This window comes from Liolophura sinensis, chromosome 9 (genome assembly GCF_032854445.1).
Source record: "Liolophura sinensis isolate JHLJ2023 chromosome 9, CUHK_Ljap_v2, whole genome shotgun sequence".
Taxonomy (NCBI): Eukaryota; Metazoa; Mollusca; class Polyplacophora; order Chitonida; family Chitonidae; genus Liolophura; species Liolophura sinensis.
This window is the reverse complement of record NC_088303.1, coordinates 16,958,719-16,982,598: the sequence shown is the minus strand read 5'-3', so window position 1 is coordinate 16,982,598 and position 23,880 is coordinate 16,958,719. Positions and strand designations below refer to the sequence as shown.

General features: G+C 38.6%; 1 protein-coding gene across 1 annotated transcript; it reads right to left on the bottom strand.

Moving 5' to 3' along the window:
* Positions 1–3,745: 3,745 nt before the first annotated feature.
* LOC135474773 (short transient receptor potential channel 4-associated protein-like) lies at positions 3,746–23,880 on the bottom strand. Its single transcript, XM_064754367.1, is given in 25 exon segments — positions 3,746–4,922; positions 5,486–5,552; positions 6,407–6,555; positions 7,958–8,067; positions 8,593–8,704; positions 9,233–9,373; positions 9,784–9,874; positions 10,079–10,133; positions 10,136–10,161; positions 10,973–11,015; positions 13,972–14,027; positions 14,266–14,324; positions 14,511–14,571; positions 15,656–15,735; positions 16,072–16,205; positions 17,213–17,335; positions 18,033–18,095; positions 19,307–19,369; positions 19,571–19,681; positions 20,103–20,262; positions 20,604–20,668; positions 20,925–20,985; positions 21,527–21,640; positions 22,128–22,253; positions 23,720–23,880. Coding segments are annotated over 25 exon segments (2,292 nt in total). The 5' UTR covers positions 23,822–23,880; the 3' UTR covers positions 3,746–4,802.

Here is a 23,880-nt window from a genome sequence, read left to right as displayed (position 1 = left end):
GCAGCCATGTTTCTACAAGAAGCTCTCCTAGCCACTGGGACATGGCAACGTAGAGGTCTACTAGACTACATCACAGATAGATGGGCCTCATGTGCTAATTTTCTGAGGTGTCAGACTAAAGGAATAAGTATGTCCAGTAGAGTTAATAATATTCGTGTCCTTTGATTCTCTCACAAATATGGGCCACGCAAATATTTACCTCATTGTTGTTCAACGCCATATTCAAGAATTTTTCATGTGTAAGATGACTAGGGTACAGCATTTGCTTTGTGAAAGGAAGAAACCAGAACACCCGGGATAAACCAAACCTGTGTAAACTTACAGACCTGGATGCCATATGGCTCAAACAGCGGTCATGTGCACCTTCAGCCACTTATCACGAGCAAATGAGACCAGGAGAAATTCACTGTTCAATACTGGGATTTTAACACAGTTCTGCTGTGCTACCAGTGGAAAGTCACGCTTATCCATGCCAAAATGCTTGAAGTTTCCAATGAAATATCCAGTTTCATTCGCGTTTTATATCATACTTGTGTGGTGGTTTCCTATACACAAGGTGATACTAACAGAATTGTGTAACCGACCATCTGCCAACAACCTGTAAATGGTTGTGGGCTTCCTCCCACCATAATGCTGGCGGCCGTCATGTAAGCAAGATATTCTTGATTAAGACATGAAAGACCAATAAAATAAAAAAACATTAAGTGCTGCCTCACAGGAACACAGTTCAGGACACACCAGACGGGAAACTCCACTTAAGTCACCATGACAGTAAACAAACACCAGTTTGGAAACCCCAATCAATCCACCATGACAGTAAACAAACACCAGATGGGAAACCCCACTCAAGCCACAATGACAGTGAACAAACACCAGACAGGAAACCCCACTCAAGCCACCATGATAGTAACAAACACCAAGCAGGAAACCCCAATCAATCCACCATGACTTTAATAAACACCAGGCGGGAAACCCCACTCAAGCCACCATGACAGTAAACAAACACCAGACAGGAAACCCCACTCAAGCCACCATGACAGCAAACTAACACCAAACGGGAAACCCCCCCTCAATCCACCATGATAGTAACAAACACCAAGCAGGAAACCCCAATCAATCCACCATGACTTTAATAAACACCAGGCGGGAAACCCCACTCAAGCCACCATGACAGTAAACAAACACCAGACAGGAAACCCCACTCAAGCCACCATGACAGCAAACTAACACCAGACGGGAAACCCCAATCAATCCACCATGACTTTAACAAACACCAGGCGGGAAACCCCCCTCAAGCCACCATGACAGTAACCAAACACCAGACGGGAAACCCCCCTCAAGCCACCATGACAGTAAACAAACACCAGGCGGGAAACCTCACTCAAGTTACCATGACTGTAAACAGACACTAGATGGGAAACTTCACTAAAATCACCCCAGACAGAAAAAGAGACACCAGATACCAGTAACTGACCAATCCACAGTGTGGAATGCCAAACCTGGGAACACTGGAGAATCATTAAGCCAGTTCCAAAACACATGAAATCAAAGCTGAATTGACTGTCAATGTTAGTCATTTAACCTGATTATATATATATATATATATATATATATATATGAATGAATATATACAAACATGTGGCAATTTAATGTGTTTATTTGATTGGTGTTTTACACCATACTAAAGAACATTTCACTTATACAACAGCGGCCGGCATTATGGTAAGAGGAAACAGGACAGAGCCCACAGATCACGATCATCTGCAGGTTGCTGTAGGACCTTCCCACATGCCTTCCCATGTAGTGGAAATTTAAGGATGTACTCATGCTTTACAACAGCAATTTGATAACCCATTTAATACGTACAGTGCATTCACGGGCAATTGCAAAGTCGCAGAACTTCATTTACTGAGATAGTTACCCTGGAATTTGCCTTGTCCAGCTATTAAAAGAAAACAGGTTTCAGTTTGACATCGTATAAATTACACCTAAAGTTAAATATATGTGGACAAAGTTTAAATATAATAAGTTTTGTTACACAAGAACACTTCAAAACACTGATCACGGTTTCCAACACTGTCTTTATTTCAAATGATCAGCAAATCAGCATGACTTTGGCAAGGACACTGGAGGACTGGGTGAAAATAGAGTTAATCATGCCAAAAATAAAAACAATACACACAGGACCTAAGAAAATGTGCTCAACACCTTGCGAATGAGTCAAAATAAGCCAGAACGAGACCAGAGAATTATACTTCTCCATTAGAACACACATCAAATTGCTCCCCCTTCATGGAATATAGAACGATAATAAAAGTCGAATATCAATTTTAAAATGCCATACGGGACTGTCCACCATAAATGAGCTAACAAATTCATTACATAACTAAGCGTAGTTCATATACAACCACACCTTACATTTTTTTTTTTTTTGTATTTTTTAAACTCCAAAATGACTGAATCAAAGATAAGGTGTGTGTCCGGGGAAGGTTAAATGAAATGTAATGATGGTGAAATATTAGAGCAAAAAACTTGAAGACAGAGCGATAAAAGACTGGATTCCACCAAACAGCAATGAGTGATCTGTAATACACATACAACATGGAAAACCAAGGTTAAAATATTTCATATCCAATATTTTCATACAATGAACTCAACGCACATGTACAAGAAACACTTAAAAATTTGATGTTTGAAAAGCTGATGCAAGGTTCGACCTTTGGATTAAAATGGCTACAAGGATGACCATAGAAGTACTGACAATTACAACAATGTCTGGCAACGCAAGGACGACTTCTTGATGGTAGTTTATACAATGCACAGGCAGTTTTAACCATACAGAATTGGCAAAATATATATTGTTAATGATTCCTTATTAGTACTACTAGTAACATCACAGTAAATAAACAAATAAATCCAAATTCATAATAATAGATCTGCTGATTTGATTCATATGGAAGTTTTCTACTCGGGAAGGTAAGTTGCACGTATGTAATGTAGCATCAGGAGTACAGATCATTTAACTTCCTGCTGCTATGCCCAAACTGTTTAGAATGAGGGCGACAGACAGGTGGCACAGGGGACTTAACAATCCACTACACCTCATTACGCAGGAACAAAAATTTGTGCATAATTTTGATTTTAATTCTAGAGAAAAAGTTTCAGTTGACTTCAATCTACACTAAACTAAATTAAACTAAATTAGCCAATGCTCCAGGTTTGCCGAGTATTACAGATCTACATAAGAGATACAATTTAAACCCCCTATTGCAAGCCCTTCCATAAACAGCATGCTGTGATAGCATCTTGAACGGAGACCACAATATCAAATACACCAAAGTGTTGCTGCTCAAGAATGTCACTCTGTCAAATGTCTGTACCCACAAAGTGCTGGTCAATTTAAAAATAACCCACATTTGAAAGTAGCAATTGACTCATCCTTTTATTATCAAAAGCCCCCACACCACTTCCCCCTTGTGTAGTTTCCTGTATCTCCTGGAAAAAAATCATAATATTCACATGTAAACACAGAATCTAAAAATGCACTATGTTGATTTAAGATCGTCTGTTCAGCGGATGCAATAAAATCTATCTCTAATCAAACTCGATATTCTGGGCACCAGGCATTAAATCACATGTGTTGCAACCAGCCATCATATCTTGCTCTCTCTATCGCTCTCTCTCTTGCCATATATATATATATATATATATATATATATATATATATATATATATATATATAGGATTATGTACAGAAAATATATACAGAATAAATAGAACATCGCTGTAGAGGCCTGGTTCCACGTCAGGCCAGTTACGACAAGGGACTGTGGTTGGATAGCCAACAGTCATGCCCCACACAGCTTCATACCCTGATGGGTCCTACAGTCTCTGGCTGAGCTGATCAGTTTGAATGGCATCAGCACCTTATAAGGTGGACACATACCAGCTGATAGGCCAGGTTGTGTTCACTGTTGTGACACCTGAAACTCCTTAGTGTACACACCACATAAAGTGGCCAATAAATTCTCTTAAATTTGTGGAAATAAAATCTCTGTGACATCAAAGTTGAGAATGTATCTTGTCCACGAGCTACTGATGATAGGAGCGCATTCTAATTGCCTGGTCAACAGATCACATGGTGGGGGGTAGGGCGGACAAGTGATACGGGCAGTCTGTCCATCCCTCATCACATTTTTACCAGGTATTCAATATACTTAAATGTCCTATCTCAAATCACACAGCGGGAGTATTCCCCGATTGAAAGGCAGCATCATCCATAGAGTGCACACTGAATACGCCAAGGTGGTGTATAGTCCTGAGATAAGACACCCTCACTTGTAGTCACACCTTGGTAGGACATCTCACATTTGTGTGTCTCAGTAGTTGTGAGCCAGCCTGTAGTCACGTGGCAAGACACCTTGTAATGGTTACCCAAGATAAATTTTAATTATGTGCCATAACAACCGGTTATTAGGTGTCAAGACAAATCAATAGTTGCATCATGAAACATATTTTAGTTGTTTGGCAAGTTCTGTCAAGACACCTCAGAGATGTGCATTCCACAAGAGTGTTCCAGGACACTCAACGTTTCTCAGAGCCTCAACTAAACTAGTTCCATTCTTGTCAGTGTTGTTGTCTTGTGGTCTACCAAAACACTTTACTGTTGTGTGCAAGTGCAACACAGTCTTATGCCAGGACACCCCACAGTTGTGAGGCAGGACATTCAATGTTCCACAGAGCCTTAACTAGGCTAGTTCCCTTCTTTTCCGTGAGTTTAGCACACCGAGACTAGCTAGCTCTCAGTTAGGTCGGTCTGACAGTGGTTGTATGTAGTGGACTATAGCACTTTTTTCTGACCTATCCTCAGACACCAGCGTAGTCACAGTCTGTTTCCAGTACTCGAAGCTTATACGGGAACTCTGCAAACAGAAAAGGATTAATAGTTTTGAGTAATATTTTTTCTTATTCAGTATAAGTTTGTTTTATGGTCAGATGAAACTGGAAACTGAAACTGATCTACCTCCTTCCTAACTGCAGGCAAACCGATAGGGACCAGAATTATTGCAAATCCAATGCAGCATGAGCTGCATTTCATTTTGTGTAACATCCCCTACCAAGAATGTGTATACAAATGTCGGCCAGCATTATGGCGGAAACCACAACCATCCACAGGTTGCTGTCAGACTATCCCACTTACTAGTGATGAGGAAGCCAGCATGAGCTAGAATTGAACTCAAAGCGGCCGTATCTGTGAGAAGTTACTATGTCACAGTGCTGCACTAACAAGCTTACCACTTGGCAAAGGAGGCCCCCCGAACAGCACTCAAACTGAACATTATATGGCTTTAATGAAAGGATCTTCTTGTTACAGAATATATAGTATGGTTTAAAAACCATATGGCATACATCCTTTTTTCATGTTCATGAAAAAGTAAAGTGACTGAAGTGACGTCACCTCTCAAGAAAACCAATGGGACAGTACCTTTTCCAGAGCACTGCAATCTTTGTCTTTGTGTAGATAATGGTCCTGCCAAAATGTCAACAAATCCCTGAAATAAATAAACATAAAATATGTTAAGATCTTTCACTATCTCACAATTATCTTGAACACATGTCACCTGAATCAGAAAAAATGTCTCAGTACGTAACAGACTCATGGACATTTACATACTTACAGTGACTAATTTCTGTAAATGAACACATGTATAGACCAACATCACCTGCCACCTGGTGCAGAGCTACAAACCATTAGTTGGTATATACAGGTAATGTATCAAACATGTAGTGTGAAGAAATTCAATAAGTACTGTATTTCACCTTAAGTGTAGCAATATTTCAAGTGACACATCTTACTGGCTTCTGACTGATTGATCGATTCATCTTATTGTAACACTTAGAGATTTTCTTCTGAAGTCTGATTAATTGTCAACAGTCTCATTTTACGGATTGACTGGTGTGTACCACAGATGAAAGTTACCAAATAAGAGGATACTAACCATCTTATTAAGTTATGTCAGTAGCACTGATTTTATGACATTCCAAACTCAAACTTCTACAACAGTAAAACACAACCAAAAAAAAAACAGGCAGATACCCGTCATGCTGTAAAACCATCATATAAGGTCACTTTTGAAATTGCATATCGACTGAGATTGTTTCAGTTCTATATTACAAACACATCTGATTTTTTTTTTTTTTTTTTTTTGATTGGTGTTTTACGCCGTACTCAAGAATATTTCACTTATACGACGGCGGCCAGCATTATGGTGGGTGGAAACCGGGCAGAGCCCGGGGGAAACCCACGACCATCCGCAGGCTGCTGACAGACCTTCCCACTTACGGCCGGAGAGGAAGCCAGCATGACAAACACATCTGAGTAGGTACATGCTGGTAGACACCTCACCTGAAGTTCCTCATCACAGACACTGAGCCATTTACATCCAGCATGTCTTCCTTCTCGTCTCTGAGCTGTTGTAGATAACTGGGTAACTGACTCTTCTGATTGGCAAACATCAGAAACACCAAGGTTGTGTTCAGACAGCTGACATTCTCCTTAAAAACAGGAAAAGGTGACTCGGGTGAGATTCAACACTGTTGCCAAGTAACAGTATAGTATCTATACTTACATACCTAGTAGAGCTGAATAGAACATTAACTTCTATTCATGTCTGTAACTACAGAAAACCACTGTAAGAATCTGAATTTTCAACCAAATATTCCCTGGCCTGGCTTCCAACCTAACTACAGCCATAAGACAATAGCTTCTCCCTGAAACAGGTTGGTGATTATAGTCCTATTCATAGTCCTGCCTCACTGCAATGCCATGAATAAGACACCTGACAGGACGCCCCAACACAATATCAGCTCCAGACTATGCTATTAGCATATCAGAGTATGCTTTAAGCCTGATGAAGAAACTTCCAAAATTTTAACCATTCAACAACCAAAGTCCTACACAAACCTGGTGCCAAGCCAGGGTATGAAATTACCACTGACTTGTCAGACATATCCGGCAAAAAAATGGTCTTCTCCATCAAAATTTATGTGCAGCACAGAAAAATATTCGGTTGAATATTTGGCGCTGAAAAATTGCACATACATGAAATTTTGCTACTTTCTAAAACTGGTGTAGAAGTGGATTCACAGCGCCTTTGATTCATAAGAAAACGTCAAAATTACTTCAAAAACACTGCTTCCATAAAATGTACCAGATTTCCTCTACCAGACTATCTTTGTTACAAAAATGGATTACCCACGTTCTTGTGGCTTTTCATTGAGCAAAGAGATGCAAGGCGTGTCTCACGATGTGAAATTCAAGGGGACAGAAGTGCGCCTCTAGAAATATGGTAGTTGTTGGTAGCGAAACAAAAAATATTGATCCCTCAAAACTACCAGACTACTTAAATTTGGGTTTAAAAACAACAACGTCAGCTAAGCGATTATACTTCAAAGATGACTGGAGGCGATGTATTGCAAGACGTGTGAAAATTACAATGGCTGCAGATAACCCCCCTGGTCAGTTACTAAAACACATAACATTAAAAACTAAGTACACAGTGTATTTAATCATATATCGGCCAACAGGTCAATGGAGAGAAATTTTGTCCTTTGAGTTGCAAAAATGTCCGGTAAGTCTTAGGGATTAACAAGATAACTGTCCTGCTGGATTTACTTCTAATTTCTATCCCTGCACGTTGTTCAAAAGTGTATTATAATGTAAGATTGGTATCAACTTCAGTCAAGAGTAAACTGACATACAGGATGAGACTTGAATTAAGATTTTTGCCCAACATACCCTTCAATGTGGTTTTAGATACCAGCCCTCAACTGGTCTCCAATTTGCATGGCCAGCCTGCAATAACTTCCAGGTCAACAGTGACAAACTGGACAACTATAACTTCAGTGGTCAGTTGTATTATAAGCAAACAATGACTGTCAGCATGGTAGGTCATACCTGTGTAAGATTCTGGACATTGATGGTGTTGATGAGTTTGTACAGGTAGTCCAGCTGGCGTTTGAAGTCACAGATATATGTCATCAAACGACTTTCCTTCTTACAGTACTCTGATCAAAAAAGAAAAAAGCATGCTTGCAACAGATTTTCTTCCATAAAAAACAACAACAACAACAACAAAAAATAATTTGGTTTTCTGTGTATTGAAAGAGAAATCTGACAGTGCTATATTGACCTATACTGGTTACACTAAATTTAACATATCACATGAAGATAACTGTCATCATACATTTTCAAAATTCACAATTCTTGAAAATGCATCTTATCTTATATGAAATTTTGCTACTTTCTAAAACTGGTGTAGAAGTGGATTCACAGCGCCTTTGATTCATAAGAAAACGTCAAAATTACTTCAAAAACACTGCTTCCATAAAATGTACCAGATTTCTTCTACCATATCACATGAAGATAACTGTCATCATACATTTTCAAAATTCACACCTCTAGAAAATGTATCTAATCTCGACAAAGTGTCACACTGCTTTATATCTTTTTTCGGTGATATTGAGAAATTTGATGACATTTATAAGAGAACTTGATCATTTTAGAGACTATTTAAAGGGGGGATAACTCACCTGTGTGCTTGGGCTCCTCCTTGAGGAAATGCTCATAGGAGAGGATTAGACTTCTGATGAACATGTTGGAGTCTACCAGATTTCTATTTACTGTTCCGATGAATTTGTCAAACTTTTCAAGAAAAAAAGACAATACAAAACGTTAAACAATCACAATCTGACTTTCATATCTGACCTACCAAGTAGATAAACCTAAAACTTGTTGATTGTGCATATGGCAGTTTTGGCAAAAATGAGAAACAAGGATAGTCCCCATACCCAAAGTGTGTTGGGATATTTATTAGATTAATGATCAATGAATATTTCACGTATGCCATGGTGGCCAGACTGCGCAGGTTGCTTGCAGACCTTTCTGTACGAGCAGAGAGGATGTGCTGAAATACACAGCTTGCAACTATATCATACATAAATATGGGCAGTAATTATATTCACATGTAGACTAGTTCTGGTAGTCTGAAAATGTGGCATTCCTAAAAATAAGTTACCTAACCAAGGTGATGATTTTATACGTTTTCTGCTTCGGATTATGGAGAGTGCACAAAGGGAGGCTAACTCCTAAACACATTACATGTGTGTGGTAGATTAATACACAAATTGTCTACAAAACATTATAAAGCTTAAATGTAGGCACCATACTTACTCTTTCTTTTGTGTGGAGGATTGTGTCAAACTGTTTGAAGGCATCTATGTTAAACTTGATCATTTCTCCTAACAAGTCAAAGCTACTCTGCAGGATTTCTTTGTGTCGGATTTCATGATCAACTATGTTCCCTGCTACATGCTGTAAAAGTAAAGAAAAAAGCATCTGTGTAAGTAACGGGGTGATTTTCCTACATGTACTTGATCAGATGGGCCACAATATGAATTGGCCACAAAAGTCTATCAAAGTTGGACAATATTTTACTGAGAATCAAGAAAACCTTTAATTACAAAAAGACCACGACACCATCTGTTATTCGTATAAAACGCAGACATGAACAATCATGTCACATAAAGGGGCACAGCTCTGCAAATATTAAAGTGACAACAGGTATTCAAAACACTTCTTTGGTTGTAGAGACAAAATGTGAACAAATTTTATCACTTACAGTTCAAGACTGAAGGACAATGTCATAAATCATACGACCTGTAATATGGCTCATGAAAACACAAGTAGAGTAGGCCATGACAGCATGTACACTGTGCACTTACCTGGAGTAAGCCTCTCCTCATGAGGAAGATCTGATCACAGTAAGATGTGGAACCCCTTAGATAACTCTCCACTGCTCTGGCCAGCCAGAACCTTCAAAATACACATAAATATACACTAGAATGAACACATCCAAACTCTTCAACATTACTGTTTGTGAAATTTTAAATTTGGAAGCAAACACTGGATACCTAAGCACTGGCTCAATTCAATTAGTTCTGCAAAAATTACACAGAACATCTGAATACACGGTTTTCTGCATTTTCTTTTTTTTTTCCTCTGAAGTCTGCCCTTTACCTGAAGGTTGAAGCTGTTGGCTCCTTCTTCATAACCTCTACAATTTTCGTCAAAGGCCCTTGCTTCCTCGACACATCAACTGCCTGGAAATGAAACTGCTCACATTAAACAGATACACAAAAGCACATCTGCCAGAACAGTGATCTGTTAAACAGATACATACAAGCATATTTGACAGTACACAGATCTGGTAAACAGATACATACAAGCACATCTTCCAGAACAGTGATCTGTTAAACAGATACATACAAGCATATTTGACAGTACACCGATCTGGTAAACAGATACATACAAGCACATTTGCCTGAACAGTGATCTGGTAAACAGATACATACAAGCACATTTGACAGTACAGTGATCTGGTAAACAGATACATACAAGCACATTTGCCTGAACAGTGATCCGGTAAACAGATACATACAAGCACATTTGCCTGAACAGTGATCTGGTAAAACAGATACATACAAGCACATCTGAAAGTACAGTGATCCGGTAAACAGATACACACAAGCACATTTGACAGTACAGTGATCTGGTAAATAGATACATACAAGCACATTTGCCTGAACAGTGATCTGGTAAACAGATGCATACAAGCACATCTGCCTGAACAGTGATCTGGTAAACAGATACATACAAGCACATTTGACAGTACAGTGATCTGGTAAACAGATACATACAAGCACATTTGCCAGAACAGTGATCTGGACAGTGAACTAGTGAAGAACCTATCAAAGTATTACCCTGACCTTTACATTTGCTTGTTAAATGCAGCTTTCTAGATAACATAATCCTTGAAAATGGGCAAAACAGAGGTCAAATTCACATACAGCCTCCGAGAAAGGTTGAAAATGTGAAAAAAGTAGTATAGAGAATAATGATGTGTATACTTACTTATTCACATTGTCTATGTTGGGAAGCTCCATGTTGCTTTTTGCTGCAGAAAGAATGGAGAATGAATTCAAAAGTTGCAAGAAACTGAAAGGACATGCATCAGGTTAATGTGATACAACAACAGAGATTACTCAACAGGGAGAAACAAACAAGCAGCACTGCTCAAAGGTGTCCATCATCCACTCCCAATAAACTGTATCTCGCACAGAGGGGATTCTGGGAAAAACCTGTACATCATTTTTCATTTTAATGTATAGGCTCCATGGTCATTGCCATTCAAATAAAACAAGGGTTTATTAGAAACCAGACAGCTGGCCAGTAATGACATCAGTTCAAATGGCAGTCTAAGTTCACAGGACATTTAAATTCATATAGAGCAGGTAGTGATTTATTTATTTATTTGATTGGTGTTTTACGCCGTACTCAAGAATATTTCACTTATGCCTCTCACTAATGCGGTCGATGTGAGTTCAAGTCCAGCTCATGCTGGCTTCCTCTCTGGCTGTAAGTGGGAAGATCTGCCAGCAACCTGCGTATGGTCCTGGGTTTCCCTTGGCTCTGCCCGGTTACTTCCCACCATGATGCTGGCGGCTGATGTGTAAGTGAAATAGTCTTGAGTACAGAGTAAAATACCAATAAAATAAATAAATACAAATAACTGGCTCAACCAAAACTTGAAAATGTTTAATGATGAGGGCTCAAAGACTAACATAGAACCTAAAGAACCATTAATATGAGTGCTGCCCTAAGCCATGCGTTTATGTAAATCAACAGTTGACCTACAAGTGCATGTGGCTCTGAAGTGACCTTTTCTTCATTTCAATATTTATTCTCCACATTCGATCTTAAAAAACTTCACCTTTGCTTTCTTAAAAATCTCACTCATGTATCATGAATTAATTTCTTTTGAACATTTTTATTGATTACATGCCGACAAATACCATTAAAAAGCTTAATTTTAAGGGATGGGTGGAGGGGAGGTATACTGATGTATTTACCGTACATCAACCAATCAGCGTCTATGGAAATGTCATGTGAGCACAAAAACAATGGAAGCTGTGACAATTTTTCATGAACATATCATGAAAACTTTGACAACAGCTGACCCAAATAGAAATGCTTATCCAGCTAAAAATGCAAATATCCCTAATTATTCAAAATGAGTAAATCCCCAAATCCTGGTCATCATTCCCATAAAGTTTCATTAAGCTGATGTGAAAACTGTTGGAATATCTGACCCAAACATAAAACCTTACCCTGGCCAACAAAACTGAATAGTACTGGCCAGGATAAAACCTAACAATTTGAATAAAAATATTAATATACCTAATTATTTAAAATCATTTACTTGATGAGGTCTTCAAAGCATGCCCATCATCCCCACCAAGTTTCAGCAAGATGGTGTAAAAACTGTGGCAACAGCTAACTTAAACAAAAAAACCTGACCCTGGTCTACTATACATGTAGTACTGGCTTGGTTAAAACTAAGTCGAAAACCTGACAATTTGAATTAGTGAGTGAGTGAGTGAGTGCTTGGGGTTTAACGTCGTACTCAACAATTTTTCAGTCATATGACGACAAAGGAATCTTTAGGGTGCATGCACGTGTAATGTGCCTCCTTGTTGCAGGACGGATTTCCACCGCTCTTTTATTTAGTGCTGCTTCACTGAGACGACTTACCGAAGGCAAGTAAGCCGCCCCGCCCGAGCCATTATACTGATACGGGTCAACCAGTCGTTGCACTATCCCCTTCATGCTGAACGCCAAGCGAGGAAGTTACAACTTCCTCTTTTAAAGTCTTAGGTGTGACTCGATCAAGGATTGATCCTGGATCTACTGGTCCCGAAGTGGACGCTCTACCAACTGTGAATTTGAATTAGAATGCAAACATCCCTACTTTATGATAAAATTGAGTAAATGTCCAAATCAACTTCATCATTTCCACCAAGTTTCATAAAGGTGATGTGAAAACTGTGAGACTAGCAGACACAAACATAAAATCTTACTCGACTGACCCAAACATAACATCTTACTCGACTGACCCAAACACAAAATCTTACTCGACTGACCCAAACACAAAAGCTTACTCGACTGACCCAAACAAAAAAGCTTACTCGACTGACCCAAACAAAAAAGCTTACTCGACTGACCCAAACAAAAAAGCTTACTCGACTGACCCAAACACAAAATCTTACTCGACTGACCCAAACACAAAATTTTACTCGACTGACCCAAACATAAAATCTTACTCGACTGACCCAAACATAAAACCTTACTCGACTGACCCAAACACAAAATCTTACTCGACTGACCCAAACATAAAACCTTACTCGACTGACCCAAACACAAAATCTTACTCGACTGACCCAAACACAAAATCTTACTCGACTGACCCAAACATAAAACCTTACTCAACTGACCCAAACATAAAACCTTACTCGACTGACCCAAACATAACATCTTACTCGACTGACCCAAACACAAAATCTTACTCGACTGACCCAAACAAAAAACCTTACTCGACTGACCCAAACAAAAAAGCTTACTCGGACACCGACACCACTTTTTCCCCACTCTCGCAATACCTTGCCTTACATCATAACTGCGAGCTAAAAATTGAACATGATCCACTCAGCATTACAATTATCACATATCTCCTGTTTGACAGTAACATTTCTTCTACTCTGGCGACAATAAGGTTTACAACTTCTCTTAGGCAATTTTATTTGTAATGAGATTTTAGAAGTTCTTTATTCTCGACATTAAACCACAACAAAGTATGGATTACTGTGACACATATCTGCTGAAAAACATTGTCACATAAAAACAAAGCAATGTCCAATCTGACACACATAATTCAAAAATTCTTTTATTTTTGGAAGGAGTGGGAGGTCAAAATACAATGCCAATGATGAACTGAAGTTTGATTGTGAAAAATTCATTTCTTCAGGCAACACTCAAGCAGATTACTCGACCAGTATTACAAGAGATGAACTTACCACTTATTCTCTTGAGTTCATTCAGTTCATTTTTGGATAGGAGCAAATGTTTGTAGCTGTAAAGACATCGAAAATAAAAAGCTGAACAACTGTTCAATGAAGAATATTAACTACCAACAAATTTCACGGCAAGAAGAATGGCTGTGTAATTGTGCAACACCATCATCTGTACTAACTCAAATTAAATTAAGTAATCTTTTCTACCACCAAAAATCAATTCAAAAATTGACTGACAATACACTGGTGACGTTGCATTAGGACAAAAACTACAGAAAACAGAAATGGCAAACTTACTCTGAATGATCACAGAAACTGTGAACCAATCGGAGAAACTGGATTTTCAATGCCACCTCCTGTAAAATACAATCCAATAATATGAAGATTTCACCAGAATACCAAGCTCTTCATTCAGATACATGCACAGCTACATACAATACTTGGTTTTGAATACCTTTTACAATAATCAATGTCTGTTCTGAATATCTGAGAAATCATTTCAAGACAAACTACTGTGTGTGTGTGTGTGTGTAGTCACTCACCGGACTGCACTCACAAGCGGCATTGTGACCCCGTAACCTATGCCGGCTGTTAAACCTTTGGCTGAAAGCGAAAAGGAAACAAATGATTTATTGGATTGGTGTTTTACACCACACTCAAGAATATTTCACTTATACGACGGCGACCAGCATTATGGTGGGAGAAAACCGGGCAGAGCCCGGCGGAAACCCATGACCATCTGAAGGTTGCTGGCAGATCTTCTGAAACAAATGAAATGAATATGAACTACAAATTTTTCGTATTTTTGTTTTACTTCAACTGCAAAAAATGGAAGAACACAGAAACAAGGTGAGAGACACCTAGAACAGTCTTAAATACAACAAAAACAAGAGATTTTTTTTGCAAATAACTGTCATAAATTGTACTTTAAGGCTTAATGCGTTTATCTGGAAGGCAGTAAGCAGGGGTCAGGGGAGACAACCCCAACCATAACTGTTATGCAACCCACGGTGCACTTTGAGGCCATTAAGGCTTGTGTAATGGACTCGTAAGTATGCAGGCTCAATACACTCCTCAACCTTTTCGCATATGACAGATCAACTTTCAGTATAGTTTATGCACATTTTTTTATTTGATTTTGGGGACAAAACTACGTTGGCTGGATTGGCCAGTTTCCGGGTTTCACAAAAAGTATCATTTTATCAGTCTACATAGAACAATGCCTTCAGAATATGTTTAACACCTTGCAAATATTCCAAAAGGTTGAAGAATTACAGTAATAGGATTTCTCCACTTTGTAAATGTAAGGGCATTCAGATAAACACACACTGAAAGCAATTACTTTATCTGGTGTCTTGTATGAAAAGAATGCTTGGTCTTGCAATTATTGACCTGTAAGGTCCTTATTCGTTGACAGCTGGTATGCATAAATTTCAACTGAATGACAATCTAGTTTTCAGAGAAGACCACAAAATCTTGACAAACCATCTAACTTGAGCATAGCCCAGTCAGTGAGAGATAGATGTTAGATTACACCCTTTATGATCTAAGCAAGAGATGCCTAATAACACTGAGCCAGCTAAGGTCCAGGCAAGCCCTAGTGACCCACAAATATATTAGGTAACATTACTGGACCACTGAATATTCCCTGGATAACAGTCAGAGATCACAATCAGCAGGTACTTACACTTGACATTTCCATATGAACTGATCAAACAGATCACTTAACCCTGGTGCTAACTTCAACTCTGCCAGCTTCCTCTGAACCTAAACGAAATAATACGTCATATCATAAACAGAATGAGCAGATAGCAGTAAATCATTTTCTCCTTTTCACACTACTTCCCTTCTTACCACATGTAATAAATTCTAAATGAAAACACCAATTCACTGCTGTGTATACTGAGGATTTACAACATTTGGTCACATTCATCGTTGCTGAGTAGTTTTCTTCTACCATCATATCTTCTCCACTTTCTAGTTGTAAGGGCATTATACTGCAAGATAAAGCTGTCTGTGTTGAGCAGCACCATCCGATTCAGACTGGGCAGAAACAACATTGCTAGGTTCCTGATAAGCCCCAATCTGCTGGGTGAGGCTTACCTTTTTCCTATGTTTGCCAACCAAGAACAAGCCGAGGACGTAGACCACCTCCACCCTCTGTACAAGCTCTTCCATGATTTTTAAGCCCTGCTGTTGGGTCATCAATCCCCCAGGGGAGGTGGGCTCAGATACCCCTGCAAGGCAAGTCAGTAGAGATAGAACACAGAATTACACCAAATGATCTGGTCCATTGATTGGTGTATAATGTCGTGCTAATGAATTTTTTATTCACATAACAGGCCCACCTTGACTAAACTATGTAAATCCATTTTCCGTAATTTTTCTCGTAAATTATGTCACCTTATGACCCTGTAACCCAAAGGTCAAAAAAAGAAGAAAAAAGTTTAGAGAAATTTTGTTTACAAAGTTTTGTGAAAGTGGCCCAGGTTTATGAATTATGTCCAACTTCATATGTCCTCTGTCGACAGCAGTGAAATGCAATGTCAAATCCTTATATACTTCAGACTACTGATATTAACATGTTCTGGAGAAGCCATATCAACTTCTGTTTATAATATGCAGTTGCCTTGCCTACCAATGGCACAGGTTTGGTTTGTTATGCATTTACATGTAAAAAACAGACATGACCAACAAACAGGTGACGTCACGCGATCATATCTTTCAACTAAAACACTATAGGACTGGACATTTTCAAATTCAATAACACAAAAAAGCATCAATTTTTTTGGTATGCAGCATGTTTATACATGTTTTTATCAACATAAACTGTATACGACAGTACCTATCATCATATATAACTTCATGTGTCTCCAAATCTCTAAACAGCAAAACAACTATTTGATTGATATATCTATTTGATTGGGTTTATTACGCTGCACTCAAGAATGTTTCACTTAGATGACGACGATGGCGGGAGGAAACCGGTCAGAGCCTGGAGGAAACCAGTCAAAGCTCAGAGGGAAACCACGACCATCGGCAGGTTGCTGGGAGACCTTCTCACATACGCCCCGATAGGAAGTCGGACTTGAACCCACAGTGGTGAGAGGCTCCTGGTTCATCGCGACACGCTGGCCCGCTAACCACCTTGGTCAAGGGGGGCCCCCACAAATATTTGATGGCAAAAGAGATTATCTTAAAAATTTTCTTTCCTTATCTTACAAGCATTACCAGATGAACTTACCTCCGATGAAGTCATCAAAATCGTCTGTAACTGGATTCTCATAGATTTCCTCTGCCATTCTGTTTTCTATCCACTCCATCCAGCACTCCAGCTCACTAACCATGCCTCTATAGCGCGGTACATCTACAGAAAAGGTAACAAGATGAAGCCTGAAATCACGCCTAATCAAACCACATAATTTGGATACGTACTAACTTGGATCGGATGTACTCACTCATGGTGAATAACCTAAACTGGTGCCCAAATAAGGATTCATTTTCAGAAGCAAATAAATGTCACAAAATATTACTTTTTTACTTGCCGAATTATAGAGCTTTCATGGACGATATCACCAAAGCACAGTCTGAACAACAGATCAACGGAACTCTCTCAACCCGACAAAATGTGCAACTTACAGGAGAAATTTCTGGTCATTTATCCAAAGACATTAGTCATATTTATGGACTGAGGAGAGCAGCGTGCAAGGAACAATGCACTGCCTTCCTGGCCAGGTACCTGACAAAGTAGTGAGAGCTAGACTGGAGTCAACAACCTCATTAGGCAGATTGGGCAGGGATAGATTGGCAGTGGCAAAAGCTTGCTTCAGCCATATGACAAAGGATATGGAAAATAGATCAAGTTTATCTTCATTTACAAGAGAAGCACAATTTGAACTCACAGACATTTAAATCACTGATACTGCTAAAAATACTAATTTCACCTCCAACATCAAGAGCATTCACATGTATTCAACACACCATTTGAGTGCAATTACTTATATGTGATTTTTTGTTCTTGCTCTTACCAAATATACCTGGCTTCAAAAGTTGCACAGACTTACAATCTTTATCCACAGCAAGTCGGATTAACCTGGGCAGCAACTCTGGTATAGACAAGAGCATTTCTGAAAAACCAAGACAAAACAAATAAAACACACACTCTGCTACCATATACGAAAAAGATTTAAACATCCTAAGGGAAGAAAGAAAAACTGACATGTTTTATAACTGTATAAATATTATTAAGGAAACCAATATGTTTGTCAGAACAGTGATAACTGAGTTAAGAACATTCCACGCTTGTTCAACGGTGTTTCTAGGGCTGGATCTATTCTCAAAATTTAATGGTGACGCTGTGACTGTGCATAAATAAATTTCAAAAATGCAACTCAAAATGATGCTTTAATAGAGCTTTTAAAGGAGAAGAGAACCTAAAAACATGACACCATAGGCTGAAAAGAGCACATTTTTTTCTATCTGGTGGTGCCTGCTGCATAATTTTGCCATTTTTACTCGCCATACACATAAAACGGCAAAGCTGGCATAAATTGCTGAGTCCATCACGTCCTCCATCTTTAACACCCTGTAATTTATGCTGAGGGTGTGTTGCCTCTCAGACAATGAGAGTCGTTAAAACTGCCGGCTTGTTCGCGTAAACTTGGAACCTACGTCCAACATTCCGGTTTCCCAATCGTCAAGTGGAAAATGAACTGTACTGTTCGCTACCTTTTGGGAAGAAGTTCTACCAGAAATGTACGAAGTGCACTTCAGCGGTTTCCGATGGCAATTCTGCTCCTAACACAGCAAACTTCAGGACTAGTTCTTAGGCAAAATGGAGTTACCCACAGTGGATTTTGGCGGTGACTTTTTTTTATAATTTATGAACTTGAGGTACATATTAGAATTTTTTTTATGGCATGCATCTGCGAGGAAAAGCATACTCTTTTCAATGGTATTTGATTGATATTTAAATTTTCTTCTCCTTTAAGTTTGTGAATAAAGAAATTTGTATAAAAACTTTTTGTAAGTAAACCATCGTATTTTTTTTAATTTACTTGTTACATTTAATACAGCTTGTTTAGCTTGGGCAGCTAACAGTTTGGGAGCACAAACGTTTTCCAGAACTGAAATGACTCTAGATATGGCCATGGTTTCTGGTCATGCACATGTGCAAATGTAGCTACAGAGTCTCCCAAATGTTAAGTTGGACAGAAAACACTGTCTAGACAAAAAAGAATATGTAATGTTTTGGGGCAAAAGAAGGGGCAGGTCAGTAAACAAAAACATTTTGGGTTAAGCTGTCTTCTAGGTGAGAAAATTCACAATCTGTCCTTACCCTGATTAATATCTCTGACGTTAATGAATCCCCTCGTCCTCTTCTGTTTATTCTGAGCAAACACTGCAAAAAGAATCACACAAGCAATCAGAATCTTGACATGGTGAAACCACGCACCAAATTCCAATTCAACAGAATGAGCTCTTATTGAACAACTGAAAACCTGTCAAAGTATAAACAAAAACAGCCATAATTTTGTTGGAAATGGATCCAGAAAGGGATGGACTTGAAAATCTAAAACACAATGTCATGGTAGGTACTTACAGGAGGATTTGTTTTCATAGATATCCAGATCTGATATCGTCACAGCAAGAATCCTGCAGAAGTTAGCCAATGGCTGATCATCTAGACATAAGATGAGATTCCTCAAGTTATCTGTAAAAAGCAGAAACAAAGACAAACTGTATTGTCAAGCGATACTGTCATTCGCCATAGATTTATAGAAATACAAAACATGCTTTCAAACAAAAAGCAAAGCCACCTAGCCCAAAAAAAAAAAAAAAATTTGGGTGTGTGTGTGTGTGTGTGGGTAATATTTTGAACTATCTCTGTTGGGATAGACCGAAGGCCCATCTACACAGAGGCAACTAAAAAATTTAAAACAAAATGTCAATATATTCAGTTCCTTCTTTGCTTGAGATTTTACATAATTTCTCAACAAAACTTATTTAGAAACTGTACCCAGGCAAGTCTTACAAGGCAGATACTCTGTCAGCATAAAGTTACAGCAGATAAAAATGTGTAGGACTCCACATTAAAACTCAAACACCAAAAGTTAACAAATCCGGGTGCTCACGTATTCTGTGCAAATCAAGGACCTCTCTGCGGGACTGGAGCATGTCTTCTATCAGCTGACAGGAGTTGATGAATGTTTTCTGGTGAGCCAGTAATGTGAAAACATAGTTGAGAACATCGTCATAGCGCAGTAATTCCCTCGTCACTTTGTCTCCCACAGTCTGACAACAGATACACATACCATCATTCTTCAATCTGACACTTGCCATCAGTGAATCATATGTTCGGCAATGATACTTTTGCCGAACATTTATGAGAATTAAAATGCATCAACAGCATTATGACGTGTTAGGTAAGTTGTAATCAATCCTACGATTTTATAAGCATTTGTTTTCTCATATGAAAGAATGACAAATTATGACTGACAATACAGTAAATGCAACAGGTTTTTGTAAAGTGTGGAAGATCACATTTTGCACTACAACATGCTCTCTGTTACATATTCCATAATGTGAACTGCACTGATTGTAGAAACTTCCAACAAGAAGCCATCTGGGCTTACCGTGGTTGTGATTTTAGTCAAAATTTCGAGGACTAAACTTTTTATTCTGAGGCGAACTTCTGATTCTGTGAACAAAAGAATTGGTAAAAACAAGTCACAAGTTGTAATCAAATGCAAAAAAAACATCAATGCTGTCACAGCCATACTTTTCAAATTAGTAAAAAAAAAAAATTTAGAGGAGTTATTCCACTAGTCTGTATGTATAGAGTATAAAATAGAGTACTAAAATGATTCAAACATGACTAGCAAGCATATTTTACAGCTCATTTTGTCAACTGAAATCTAAATGTCAGAGACTGAACAGATCTGCAAAAATCTAACCTCTGCTAAAAAGTGACTCTTGTGGAAACAGCGAACCAAACATCAATAGCCGAAGTAAAACCTGAAAAAAAAGAAAGGGGAGAGTCACTCAATGCCTAAGCTACACAGGATTTTCACTAAATAATTATGTGCAGCTATTTGATGTGAAGATACTTTGCTCCTTTATTACTTGAGGAAAGCAAGAATTCATGGAAATGGCTACACCTCACCCTCTAACAGATCCAGTGAATGGGGAAGTGTAGAACATTTTTTTTTTGTCATTGATATTTTACACCATACTTCACAATATTTCAATTATATGAAGGCAGTCAGTCACATTTACAGGTGGAGTCTGAGAGGAAACTACAAGAGCAATCCTAACTTTATGCCTCAACCAAAGCCGTAGTAGATGGACATGAGCCTGTTCTGAAAGCAGCTAGTTTGCTTTCCTTCGTAAAGTATAATTGATGAACAATTGATGGTTGACAAACATTTGTAAGTTCAAAATGAATAACAAATACCCAGTTAATACCAGTCAATTAAAAAAAAAAAAAACAACCTCAGTTAGAAAGGATTATGTGATTTTTAACCAATTTTCATCTTTGGATATTCATAAAACTTACTTCTAGTCCTCCACAATTATAAAATGCCTGTGCATATCTGTTTTGCTCAGCTTCTGAAGCACACTCTTCATTATTTCTCCTGGGTTCAAAGTTCATCAAATGACCAAGGACAGTCTGTAAATAAAAAAATATAAGACACTGATACTCCATTTCAGACCGTATACATGCTTTTGCCTCTACCATGTTCATCCAACATGAAAATTATAAATTCATATGGACACAACTAAAGAAAAATTAGTTGATATTTGAATCTGCAACTGTGATAGCCAGCAAGAATAAACTCATCATTCTGTAGTTTTTCACAAGCGTGCATACAGAAGTGAAAAAACCAGTACTGACTTCCAAATATATTTGACTGACAGGGCTTTCATTACCTCTGTGTAAAAGGTTACCCTGAAAAGTAACCAGCAAACTGAAAGAGAGTTAAATGAAGTACAACAGGTGTTTTAGCTGAAGACAACTACCTGTTCAAAAAGTACCAGGCTGCGGTAATTGACTTCTAATAAGCTCACTCACATTTTATGGTTCCTATATATACACTATTCCATGCAGATGGTCAAGAGTTTTATTGTGATGCAATCAAAAATGCCATGAAACCCACCTTTAAAGCTTCAAAGCATTGTCTAGGATCAAAATCTAATGTAACACTGCTGTTGTCCAATTCTTTAACAATAGCAGCAACCCCTGTGTAGTGCTTCTCAACATCATCAATCACTTCGTCTGGAATCTACAACAGAAAAAACGCTGCCTTTATAGAGGAAATTAATTAAGGCGTAAATAGAGCAAATTCAATGCAGGCAAGCTAACGGTTGAACATAATTTTACCATAAAAATGAAATGGAAAAGTTTTAAGTAGGAAACCCTTGATGGAGATGTAATCATAATGTGTGTGGCCTTCAAATATCATATATTCAGTCCTCTGCAGTACTATTACTGTGTGCAGGTGATGCTTTTCAATGAAAACCTATCAACATGACAGTATAATAATTCATTTTCGCAAGGCTCCAACAACCACAAGTTTTTATTTTTCTAGATATTTCTCAAGAATATGTCCAGACACATTTCGATATTCTGCTATGGCAATCTTAATGTGTTAACTAGTCATAGCTAGGATATACATTCTGAAACAGCTTGTTCATTCCCACAGTAAGCTCACTGCCACTGAAGTCGAACTCTGTCCCCTGGTGCTTTACTTTCAACTTTACAGCTTGGAAAATCCATCAAATGGAGACCTTATTTCATGTTTATCATATGAAATATCACCCTTCAACTTCACAAACATTGGCAAAGTAAAAGAGTGACCTAAATTAATCTAGAAAGTTTGATATCAAAATCTGACTTGATGAAGTACCCATACGGCCTATGAGAGACAAGTTCACGCGATTTCTGAGAGGGGGCAATCACACATGTACCAGAAACTGGGGTTAGAACCCTGGTGGTACACGGCCTTCGCGCATGAGCAGTGGGCAAATGGAGCGTTTCCTAACCCCAACTTCTGGTGTATGCGCGAGTGCCATCACATGCAACTCCCGTGAACTTGTGTGTCTCATAGGCCCTATACTTTTAAGTACCTGCCATGCATGGCTATGCAAGAGATATTCTATAATAAAATCGGCCTGCCTTAGATGGATAGAGTTGTATGGTCAATAATGCCACAGTAGTGGATGAAAGTGCTGATGGCCCACGGTGTACTTTCTTCCCTGTCATTAGTGTCAAGTGACATGTAGGCCTAAGTGAACAGTACGTGAACGTGCGAACGTCTGAATGTCAACAAGAACACGCACTGCCTAACATGCTGTGATGCTCAGGTACTAAGCGAGCACAATACAGTACAATTTTGTTCTGCCACTTAGAACTCAGAAAAACTGTTTAAAGAACTATTCTAAGACTAATTCTATTCCACCCTTTTGTTGTATTGTTACCATCCATGATGTTTCATACGAACTTCCGGTTCGGCTTCACGTACGCTTAAGTTGATTCTCACCGCAAATTTTTCGGACTTTCATCTCGAAGCCGCAGTTTGTTTAGAGCCAATTCAAAATCGCAACGTATCTGTGCATTGTTAGAGGTATTCAGAGGTCTTCAAATCAGGAATTTTACAATAAATGAGGCTTTAATTTCGCTGTCGCAGAACGAAAATAAAAGCCTCTTCTCCGGACAATTCCTCAGAATGTGCAATTTTCGGAAGCTCACCTGACTCAATCTACAAAGCCCTTGGCCAGAATACTGAGCATATTCCAATCTTCGAAAAACGCTGTTGCTAACTGGCCTCTTCCAGCACCGTAGCTTCGACATGATTCATAAAACTCGGGGAAAATCTTAGTAGTGTCTCCTTGAAGATGAAGGTGACTGAA